The 11,629-nt window shown below is 40.9% G+C and overlaps 2 protein-coding genes across 2 annotated transcripts in view; one reads left to right on the top strand and one right to left on the bottom strand.

Moving 5' to 3' along the window:
* Positions 1 to 1,148: 1,148 nt before the first annotated feature.
* fbxl22 (F-box and leucine-rich repeat protein 22) lies at positions 1,149 to 7,183 on the bottom strand. The gene is given in 3 exon segments (XM_034204946.1): positions 1,149 to 2,817; positions 6,538 to 6,889; positions 6,892 to 7,183. Coding segments are annotated over 3 exon segments (942 nt in total). The 5' UTR covers positions 7,133 to 7,183; the 3' UTR covers positions 1,149 to 2,468.
* Positions 7,184 to 8,362: 1,179 nt separating this feature from the next.
* ca12 (carbonic anhydrase XII) overlaps positions 8,363 to 11,629 on the top strand; it is a 37,346-nt gene continuing 34,079 nt past the window's right edge. The window contains exon 1 of the mRNA XM_034204943.1: positions 8,363 to 8,413. The gene's annotated coding sequence lies outside the window, so the exon portion shown is untranslated. The remainder of the gene's footprint in view (positions 8,414 to 11,629) is intronic.

Here is an 11,629-nt window from a genome sequence, read left to right as displayed (position 1 = left end):
TGGATACTTTATTCACAATTCAGACCAACAGAAGGAGCTGCATAAATAAGGAGTCATGATGTTACTCACATCAGTATTGCTAAGGAACTAAAAGGCTGCAGCTGCCTCAAACTGAAGAACTTGCTCTGCAAAAGGCAGTGCTTTTTAGGACATGCATCTGGGCAACAGGTCTTTCAAGATTGGCTTTTCATTTCATTGCCTCTAGTGGAGATTAGTTATGCTTTGATACAGTTGTGCTGTTACATGTCTGCGTCCTGTATGCAGCCGGATGTGCCTCAGGACTCCTGCCACCTGGAACCCATACATCTTAACAATCACTTAAGGCATATGTCTTTATGGTGAACAATGCAGAATTTGATGTTTGGACTCCAAAGAGTGACCCTCTGTAATCGTGAAACAGCCGTTATATTTAACTAAATGGTTTGGGGCTTTCTCTTGATATGAAAACAGCACATGCTTATCCTCACACAGTTTTTGCATTAAATAGATACCATTTACATACAGAGCCATAATAAGGAGAGATTGCATATATTTAACATCATTTTATCTGTTTAATTTAATCTAATGTAAATGTGTTCTGACTCTTATCAACTTAATGTGCTAATGTTGGGTTTTACTGGAAATATATTGATGTATTCTCAATGCTTGTTTTCAACAAATGGACTCCAGATACATACTGTTCATTATGTTTCATTACGTATCAAAAATCGCATTAAGAAAATATAAATTGTTACTTAATGCAATACAGCAAATTACATTTGTATGATGATGCCGAGAGAAAGTGCCTATAACTATAACTCTTTTAATTTGTTTACACACTACCCCCTTGCCTGAAACACCTCTGTTGGACTCCTTTGTTTACTTCTGTAACATAGTGAAATTACTTTGTTACACTCGCGCTTCTATTGGCTAGCGCTCGAAAATATTGTCTGTCTTAGGCTAAGAGGCGGGACATCTCTAAGCAATTGACCAATCACAATAAAGCCAGCCAGCTAACCAATCAGAGCAGACTGAGCTCTGGTTTCAGACAGAGGGTGAAAAGAGGTGCTGCAGCACCAGCAGTATGAGAAAAAGAAAGACCTCTTTGAACTTTAAAGCATGTAAACATGTCAGTAGAAGCACAAGAAACAAAAATGATCCTGAGAATGAGCATTATACGTCCTCTTTAATACTGAAACAATGGATCAAAACACACCTCATTGTTGCCAAAGTAGAAATCATACATACAATCCTGGTCACATTTGTGCTTGCTTTTGTAACAGCAAAGCAATGGTCCTTTTCTTTAAATATATAAATAAATAACACTCATACACACCAAGTAAAAAAACACAGTTCATAGAAAAACAGTATTGTAACATTTTAAAAAGGGAAAGTTTAAATTTGCTCCACACAGTTCAAGAAAAATATCTGAGCCCATGTCCTGTAGGAATAGAAAACAAGGCTTCTTCATTCAATTGAACTTGTGTGAAAATCTATGTTGATTCTTTAGAGATGCACTCACAGGATGGGCGCATCCTGCAGCGGTACATTGGTCACATGGCATTTACAGACAGATGCACTCAAGCTACTTTCATATGTCTCACAACCTTATATAACGTAAATCCAATCACAGGCGCAGGGACAACTTGTCCTTGGAGAACTCTGACATGTCTTATCGCAACATAAACGGATCACACACACCTTTTGTTCTTTCGTACTGTGTAGGAGTGTGAAAGTCCTCTGGGGAAAGTGTGTTATATCTTAATCAAACTATCAAGTTCTATTTAAGGAATAGTTTGACATCTTGGGAAACACTAATATGCTTTCTTGTTGAGCATAAGATAAGAATATGGATACCACTCCTGCATGAATGGTCAATAGCTGGAGCAGCATGCAGCTTGGCATAGCTTAGCATAAAAAACTGGAAACTGAAACTGGAAATAGCTAGCCTGACTGTAAGGTCAAGTTAATATATAGACGTGGTAGTTGTAGTTGTATTGATCGTCTCACTAACCTTTGACAAAGAAGCATTTTTTCACAAGTGACAAACTCTTTAAGAATGGAATCATATCAATGCTGCATTTCAATGTTTATTGCTGGTGAATTACTGATAAGGCAACCTGTGAATACCCTAATGCTGTGTCTCACTTCGCTCTAATACCTAATGAACTGCACACACTATGCAAGTAAGTACATAGTATACACAGTGTACTTACTGAAGTATCTGGATTAAGGCACAGCCTAAGATTTAATTTTGAGATTGAATGGAATTATCCCTGGTTAGGATAACATGGAACAGACACAGCTTAAAAAGGCACATGTATTTTTAAGGAAGACTCATATTCAATGTGTATTGTATAAAAGTACAAAATAGGTGCAAAACACATCTAATAAATAGACACCAATTTGAGCAAAAAAACTTCACAGTCAAGTCCTTAAATAAGTTAAACATTGAAATAAATGCCCATCCTTGTGGTCCAGCTATTCTATCAGGTGAACTGCAGGACTTTCTGCAGAGTCCTCCTGAGTGGCAGCCTCTCCTCAGGCTTGCTGTCGGGGATCATATCAGCGCTCCTCTCTGCGCTCAGCTGGATGCACGGCCTCTTCTCTTTGACAGTCTGCAGCCCTGCCTGAGTGACGTTTCTGCAGAAGTCCACCTTTACCTCCACCAGACGTTCTCCGTGTGTTGCCACACCCTGCAGGCTGCAGTCGGTGATGCGGACACAGTTCTCCAGGTGAAGGCAGCGCAGTTTCCTGCAGCTCTGCAGCACAGAGATCACATCCTGGTCGGTGATGTGTCCACAGCCAGACAGGGACAGCCAGAGCAGGTTGGGACACCTGTGGCACAGAGAGTTACATCAGGTTTCCACCAACGTGAGGGAGGAACATCTGCACAAGAGCTGCTCTGTGTCAACGTTACTTATCAGGCTGATGACATAATTTTGTAGGGAGGGATTAGTTTGTTTGCACATGGACTAGCCTTAGGTTATCAATTCAGTTTGACGTGTGTCCTTATTTCACATGAATACTCTTCACATCTCTCGAATAGAATCAGATTACAGAGGATAAGAGATCAAGTTTATGATCAGAGCCACGTGTGGATGAGATGTAAACACACCACTGCGAGGCAGCAACATGATCTGTGTAAAGATAGAGACGTTTAAAACCCAGAATAAATGATCTTTTCACAACATGTTGTCCCCCTGGGCATGTATATCGGTCCACTAAAAGCTTGTGTGAATACATGAAGAACAATTACAGGATGTTTGATGAATTATAGGATGACCAAAAAGCATTTTCTCATGCTCAATTTTACAGGAAACATTTCAATAAATGGATGTGAATTGTTTGCAGTGAAATGTGTGTCTACTGCATGTTTCCACTCAGTATCAGGAGAGCACTGCAACCTACTGGCAGGCCTGCAGCACAGAGCTCCCTCATGGCAACGGATCGAGGATGTCATTCACGTTCCCTGATGTAGATTACATAAAGACTTACATAATCTTACCACATAACCACATGTGAGCCAAACATATTCCAGTTGCCTGCAAGTGTTGAGGGTGCTGCCCCAGTAACCTCTGAACATGGGGTGGCACAGTCAGTCCACGTGCCTGGCTACATTGCTGCATAGAGTGTGGCTTTATCAGCGGATTTGACTGCACAGTATTGACATTAACCAATAAAATAATAAAAGAAGCCAGCAGCATTTAGACTCAGCAGACTCTAATGAGAACAGTTTGTGACTAAGTGGATAAACATCACATGAACAAAAACTTCATCAACCACTGTTGCATAATTCGTCCACCCCAACAAATCACAAAGCTAAACCTTTTGCAATTCTGATTTAATTTTATTTCAGAATTTGAAAAAAATAGATTTTAATCAAATAAGTGCAATCTTGTAATCAGAGAACAGAAATATGCCAATTTAAAAATAGCCACCCTGAAGTATGTAGGTGGATTTGACTGTTTATTTCTTTCTTTCCATGATGTTGATCATATAAAACCACCAGAGTATAAGCGGAACAATACACTGCTAACCTGTAATCATCTCTCTAATGGTTTTTGTTTCCTAACAGTGATTCTGTCTGGCCAAATCATCAAGTGGATATTGTGTTGAATGGTGAAAATATTGTATAACTCTTTTACTATCTAAATTCAGTTGTGAATATTTCAAAAAGCATCAGCATCAGCTGAAACTGTACTTTGTAGTCATTACTTAATAATAAGCCCAAGATGTGCCATTTATTTAAATGAATACTGAACGCTCACTATTCAAAATCCATAACAGTTGTCGATTATTGATTCAATTAATTTGACAGGAGCATGACACTGTAAAATGAGGGGCCCAAAGGCGTGCCATGTTCTAAAGTTTGTTTTTTCCATGAAGATAAATAAAGACAGTCAGGAGAATGGCGTCAGAGTTTGTGTGGAGTCTTATCCAGGAAAAGGCAGGCGGAGACAGTCGCACATGTTCAGTCCTCTGACAGCAACAAAGAGCCAATTGTAAGCTCCACCTGCCTGCGCTCTCAGTTTCTCTGCGTCCCCTCCCACTCTGTCACGTGCACTTGCTCTCCATTTGGGAGGGTTTATCAGTATGCAATGAGTGTGCCTTAAGGGCATTGAGATACAGCAGCCAGACAAAGTAGGTGGTTCTAGTTTTGAATGGCCTCACAGCTCTCGTGGCTTGCGTCTCAAATTTCACAATACAGGAAATCCTCACAGGGTCATACACTGAGCCAATGAGCGATCCCCTCTCCTCTCCTCTTGCCAGGCCAGCTGCGGTGGCCAGGCTCCCTCACATCAACGCTTATTACTGGCTGCCTTGAAGAAATGATCCAGAGACCTCATTAGCCTCTCCAGGTCGAGTCCTGTATGCAGCCAGCCACGCACACAAGGCCGAGAGCCAACAGAGCTACGTTTCAGTGACCTATTAAATTCAAGTGTTGCATCATTCAATAAATATAATTCGATATTTGACCACAGTTATGTTAGTTAATATAATCAGTCTAATGTCCCACAGATGTGTCACTTTTCTGTCTCTATAGTCAGCTCTGGAAAGATACACCATCTGTTTTTAATGATTTTCTTCCCTGCTGCCTACAGCTAAACATGGCAGTTTCAGTAGGCCATGTGCCTCTAAAAGAAAACAATCCAACCTCCTTGGTGGGTGGGAATGGCCCTAAGAACCGCGTAAATGATATGATCTTCCTCAAGGCATATCTGACCAAAATTGGAAGCTTTTGTAAGACACACTTGTCAATGCTCATATTTGACACAAAAGGGAAACCTCTAGTGGATGTCATAGTGAGAAGTAGTTACAGGGATAGACAAAATATCAGGTGTGTCTATACAGTGCATCCAAAGTAAGTTAAAGCTACTCATGTTCAGCTTTGAGTAAGGGTATTTGATGTTGTGGTTTGTACTGTCCAGTGTCGTAAGGATATGCAGATAATTTACTTAAAGGTGGGGTAGGTAAGTTTGAGAAACCGGCTCGAGATACACTTTTTGTTATATTCCATGGAATGCTCTTAACATTCCAATAGCAATGAATGCTAAGTAAGTTCTTTTAAATAAGTGCTTTGACAAAAAATCTATACAAAAATGTCATCTGTGGAAGCCGAAGTACTGTAAAAAGCACGACCAATTATTTTAGCCGGCTGGGCTAAAATGGCCTACCTGCCTGTCAGCCTTACATCTGTGCACAAACTTATCTCGTGCACGTTCGTGTGTGTTGGAGGAGGGGCTCTGTAAGGAAGTGGCAGATTTTTTCCGGTTGTGTATTTTCAAATCTCAAGCTGGTTTCTCCAAAATGACCTACCCCACCTTTAAGTAAAGTCAAAATGCTACACTGAGAAAATACTGAGTGAAATTTGTATTTGTTTAATTGACATATAGGTCTATTAATCCTAGCAAAAGTAGTATGAAGTATGAATTATGCAAAAAAAATTACCATCCTTATTTCCATATGTAATCATGCAGTGGTCTCAGGTTTCTCTTTCATTTGTTTATTTAGCTAAACCTTTCTATTCACATAAAGGAAAACTTGATGCTTCAGATTATCAGAAAAAGTCACTAAATTTGAGATATGAGGTGGTTTTGATCTGAAAAGTACGAACTAAAGCTGCCACAAAATTACAATCTTTGCCAATTGGCAAGAAGTGAAGTAAAGAATAAAGTTGTATAAACTGGTGCATCAAAGTACCTGAAGCTCATTTACTTAAGGTTATATGCCCAGAGCAGTTCATAGCTAAGGGTTAACAACAGATAAGTAACAAAAATACTTTTAAAAAATGTGTATTCTTGTGTATTACAGGGTAGTTTTATTTCATAAGGACTAAAATATGTTTTAGATGCATCAAAGTAAATCATTCTTTGGTGACCTGGTCCCAAATAGACATGTTTTGTTCTAGGAGCCACAAGCCAAGAAGCCACTGCTTTAGATGATATCAGTAGCCATGAGTTTTACAGTAAAGTACAAGTGCAGCTTTGTCCCCCTCTGTTACATCTCAAATACATGACAAAGCAGCAGGAGAACCGCACACACACAAACACTCACATGTGGCAGACATGGGCCAGGAAAGTGGAGACCAGGCTCTCGTGCTTGCTGCAGATGTCCTTCTGAAACGAGCTCTTCAGCCAGGCCTCGATGTTGCAAACCTGCAGGACCCTGCTCGAGAACCAGCAGACCGTCAGGTACCGTAACGAGGGTCCCAGCACGAAGTTGTCCCGGGTCAGCTGACAAGGGGAGCTGAAGTGGAGCACGGTCCAGAGGCGGGGGTCCAGGAAGACCTCGCGCAGCAGGTGACAGGTAAGGGACAAACTCTTCCGGTTTTCCTTGTCTAGGAAAGAGAAAAGGTGGAGGAGACACTCGTGGTCGAGCTGGGTGACATGCATGGTTAGCCGTCCCGAGACAGAAAGAGAGGCCTCGTGGATAACAGCAACAATGCGCTAGCAAGCTGTATTGTGTGGCCCAGATACATGATGCCTCCGCAGGCACACGCTGCAGGCCTGCACATATAAGGCCGGGGAGAGTAGGCTATTTTGGGAAGACAACTGGCAGCACGGTCAAAGATGGAAGTGTTGGAGACATACGCTCCCTTTCCATCTGTCATGGCTCTCAACAGGTGGTAACCGCTGCTGAGAGCCAACATATGTTTACACTGGCCTGGCCTAGTTCTCAGATAGACACACACACACACACACACACACACACACACACACACACACACACACACACACACACACACACACACACACACACACACACACACACACACACACACACACACACACACACACACACACACACACACACACACACACACACACACACACACCACACACACACACACACACACACACACACACACACACACACACACACACACACACACACACACACACACACACACACACACACACACACACACACAGAGTGATACACTCCAAAGTAAGTTCAAGCAATTTATGTTCAGCTTTGAGTAAGGGTATGTGAGCAGACACATCTCAAGAATCTAGGACTGCAGCAAAACAGCCAAGGTAATAGTTTGACCTTCACTGTGCAGAATTATATAGGCCTATTTTTTGTTTATAAAGGGTATAGCCTACGTCTGTTTGATTCTAAAGGGCTGATTTCACCTTCATTATTTATTTACTATTAGAGAAGGGTGCCATTTTAAGAATCTATAAATAAGTAATTGAACCTTTCAGTGGGAAAACCATAAGGGCCGCTAATTATTATATGAAGCAAAGTCTAAAAGTATGTCTGGGGCGAATCTTAAAGTAGCCATTTCAATCCTACATCTCTTAAAGGAATGGTATGCTCATGAGTCATGACACTCATTTTTTTTTTTTTATCATCCGATAAAACAGACCAGTCTCTCTTTTTTTTTTTTTAATCCGATGACATTATCAGTGATTTTAAACTGATTAATTACCGAAATAACATCAAGACTGTGGGCGGCGCCATTTTACCGGACGTGACGTAAACCATGCGTTTGGTTTCGAGGACACGTTGATGTTCATGTTATTTACTGTAGTTACTCTCTTCAAATATGCCTCATTGTATCGCGAAACATTGCCACAATTCTGATAGGAACAATCCACGGAATGCTCGGTTCCATCTGTTGCCAAAAGGTAAGCGTAGGAAGTACGTTCGGAGGCAGTGGCTAGCGAAATGTGGCCGGCCCGAACCGAAAGATCCACAGGCGCATGTATGCAGCGAACATTTCAAGTTTCCGGACGACTACTCTGAGAGTATGATAAAACATAACATGGGATTTATTGAACAACCATTACTTAATGGAGATGCAGTACCATCGGTCTTTCTGGTGTCATCACCGACCAGGACACCAGTTCGGCCAGTTGAGAAATCGCCCTCTGCAAGTGTGAAGCGACGGAGGACCAGAAGTAGTGCTCGGAGTAAGAATAAGGTATGTTATAGCGCATTTCCATTGCAGCGGGTAGCCCCGTTTAAACGTCCTTTATCGTCCAGGCCAGGCCAGTTTTTGGTGGCCTTTCCATATAGCGTAGTACCGGCTAGTGGGTATTTTCCCCCAGTTTTTCCGGCCCCATAAAATCGTGGTTCTAGGGCCAGGGACAACGAGGCTGAGTATGCTAAACTAGAGAGGGAATCGCTAGCAAGGGTGGTACTACATGCATACATAGCTAGTAATCAAAATCATTGTATCTATTAAGTAGTACTAAGTAGGCTCGAACCTGTATGGCTGAATTCCCCCATCCAATCTCTTCATTTTGCTCAAAACTTCTTCCTCGGCTGAAGAGTCCGAACTCAAATACTCCATGTTTACAAAGTGAACGCATGGATGACGTCACGACCATCACGTGACTACTGAAAATGGGCAAAATGGCAGCGGCCTGACGGAATATACAGGTTTTGATAAAAAAGAGCTATAAAATCATTATTTACCGGGGAATATCGCTGATTTCTTCAGGGTATGGTTTAAACATAATGTTTCACTAAATACTGAAGTTTTGATTAATTATCTAATGAGTGGAGCATTCCTTTAAGGATGGGTGGTACATTTTTACAAGCTTAGCATTTTCTGAAGTTAATGTTTTGTTCTTTCTAAACCTGTTCACATGTTGTTCTAGTAGCCCTGTAGTTGTTTTAACTGCAGACTTTTCTTAAACAGGATGAGTCTGTTTAGCATGAATGCTCTGTGAGATTTAATAGAACATATTAGTATGTTTCACATTATCCAAACTTTTAAAATAACAATGTGATACAGTCCAGCTGTATAATAAAAAAGAAAGTTGTCTTACATCCCTTAAAATAAAAAAGGCCTTGATACCCCCTCATGAGGCTGAGGGGGTCCCCAAACTACACAGCTAAATAAAGATATTTACACAGCCTAAACCGTTCAGTGAACTGTGACACAGTGTGTTTTGATGTTGCACAATTGAACCTCAGAGGAAACTGAGATGACAATGAGGCAAAATATCATTAAATATATGACCTCACTCCATACTATATTTACAGTTATTAGTTCTGTTGTTATCACCAATCTCTGAGAAAAAAGGCAGGACATGGGGGGGTGCCACAGTCTGTGTTATCAGTACACCCACTGTGTTACGTCGTTTAATGGAGTGCATCCAAAATAATTTAAAGAAACTTATGTTCAGTTTGGATTAAGGATGTGTTGTTTATTCATCTATAGTGTCATGTATTGGCTTGTCTTATGCTGTTATCTAAGGAGTACTGCATTATTGACTTAATTAAAAGTATAAAAAAACTCAGATACTTTTTTTTCAAACATTGTCTTACAACCCTTAAAATCAAGAAGGGTTTGCAACCCCATGAAGCTTTGCCACCCCACGTTGGAAACCACTGCTATTGCCTACAAGATATGTACACAGCCTTATCCTCCCGGAACCTGAAGGAACGCAGTGAACCATGACTCATTGTTTTGAAATTGGTCAATTGCAGCAGAGGCCTTGCTGACATGGCAAAAAGGCAAAATATCATTCAATCCTAGTCTTCAGTCCAGATGCCAGTAATGTCCTGTGTTACACCAGAAAAGTAGGACATTGGGAAATGCCACTGTTAGGAGGCTGATTACGTCTGTACTGTGACTCACTGTGTCATGATGTTTGTATCCAGACCTCTGATCTGACAAACACATTGCAATGTGAGCTTATTAGCAGCAGCATGTGACCTAGCCTCCATGAGGAAAAGAAAAAAGAGAGAGGGGGGTAATAAAAAAAAAGGCCACTTGTGTGTCATTAATGGGGACAGAGTATGGTGCCCACAGCCACCTGTGAGCAGGCGAGGAGGAGCAGCTGTTGCTCATCATACAGGAGAGCTTGTTCCTTCCTGAGCTGAGGCTGACTGGCACGTGTCCCGGGGGGGGGGGGGAAACAACATAAAAAGGCTCGCTAAAAATGTACTCTCGCTCCTTTAAGGTCGTACTTGGACATTCAAAAGGAAGTTGTCAGGAGGAGACATAATAAGTGTGTTGGAGATAATAATAAACACAAGCAAACCTTCTGGTGAGCATGTGTCCGGACATGTGAAAGCTCCTCACATGTGCATCAAATAATGGGCATGCTGTAAATATTTACATTTTAGATGTGCTATTAAAGCTTCTCAGGATCTAAACTGCTGAAAAAGAGACATTATAGACTTGGATCAAATGTTGTCTTCAACTCAGAGCTGCAACCAACGATTATTATTCATCATTAAAGAATCTGCTAATTATTTTTAGCTAAATAAAATCTAAAACTTATACAATTCCCATTGCAATTTACTTAAAGTTGAAGATATTTTTGCCAGAGGTTTTTTTTTCTCTAGAAGAACCACCATGAACCCAGAAATATGCAGTTAATAAGCAAGACAAGAAAAAACAGTTACCAGTAAATGAGAAGCAAGAACTATTAAATATCCTTCAATAATTACTTCTATGCTTAAAGGTGGGGTAGGTCATTCACTCCAGAAACACTTTTTGTTATATTCCATGGAATGCTCTTAACATCCCGATAGCAATGAATACATTAAATGCTTTGACAATAAATATATAAAACATTTCATCTGTGGAAGCCGTAGTACTGTAAAAAGCACGACCAATCCTTTTAGCCGGCCCGGCTAAAATAACTGGATGGCCTACCTGCCTGTCAGCCTTCCATCTCGTGCACAAACCTATCTCGTGCCCTCATTGGTCATGTGCGCGTTCGTGTGTGTTGGAGGAGGAGCTCTGTAAGGAAGGGGCAGATTTTTTTCGGCTGCGTAGTTTCAAATTCTAGCGCACTCGAGCTGGTTTCTCCTTACCTACCCTACCTTTAATAGATTGACTAAAATATAATTTTAATTGACCTTATTGTTTCAGTTCGCGGTTAACTGCTTCCCTTACCCCAGGAGTTTTCTTGTTCTTAATGCTGTTGAAATTTGTGAATAGTAATCAGTTATATAATATTTTAATGTTTTCAGTTAGTTACATTTTTTTCCTGCAGAAGGGTGGGTGACTCACGAATACACTGCTTGGACTGTAAGGGAGGTTTTTCCTCAATTGAAAGTGTGGTGGCATGATTCATGGCCTTTATATGGAGTTAAGGCGAGACACCCCAGGTGAATAGGGTAATTTTTTTAACTTAAAGGTATCAGCTAGAAATTTCTCCAGTTAATTACTTAC

Source organism: Gymnodraco acuticeps, unplaced genomic scaffold (assembly GCF_902827175.1).
Source record: "Gymnodraco acuticeps unplaced genomic scaffold, fGymAcu1.1, whole genome shotgun sequence".
Taxonomy (NCBI): domain Eukaryota; kingdom Metazoa; phylum Chordata; class Actinopteri; order Perciformes; family Bathydraconidae; genus Gymnodraco; species Gymnodraco acuticeps.
This window is presented reverse-complemented; position numbering and strand designations above follow the sequence as displayed.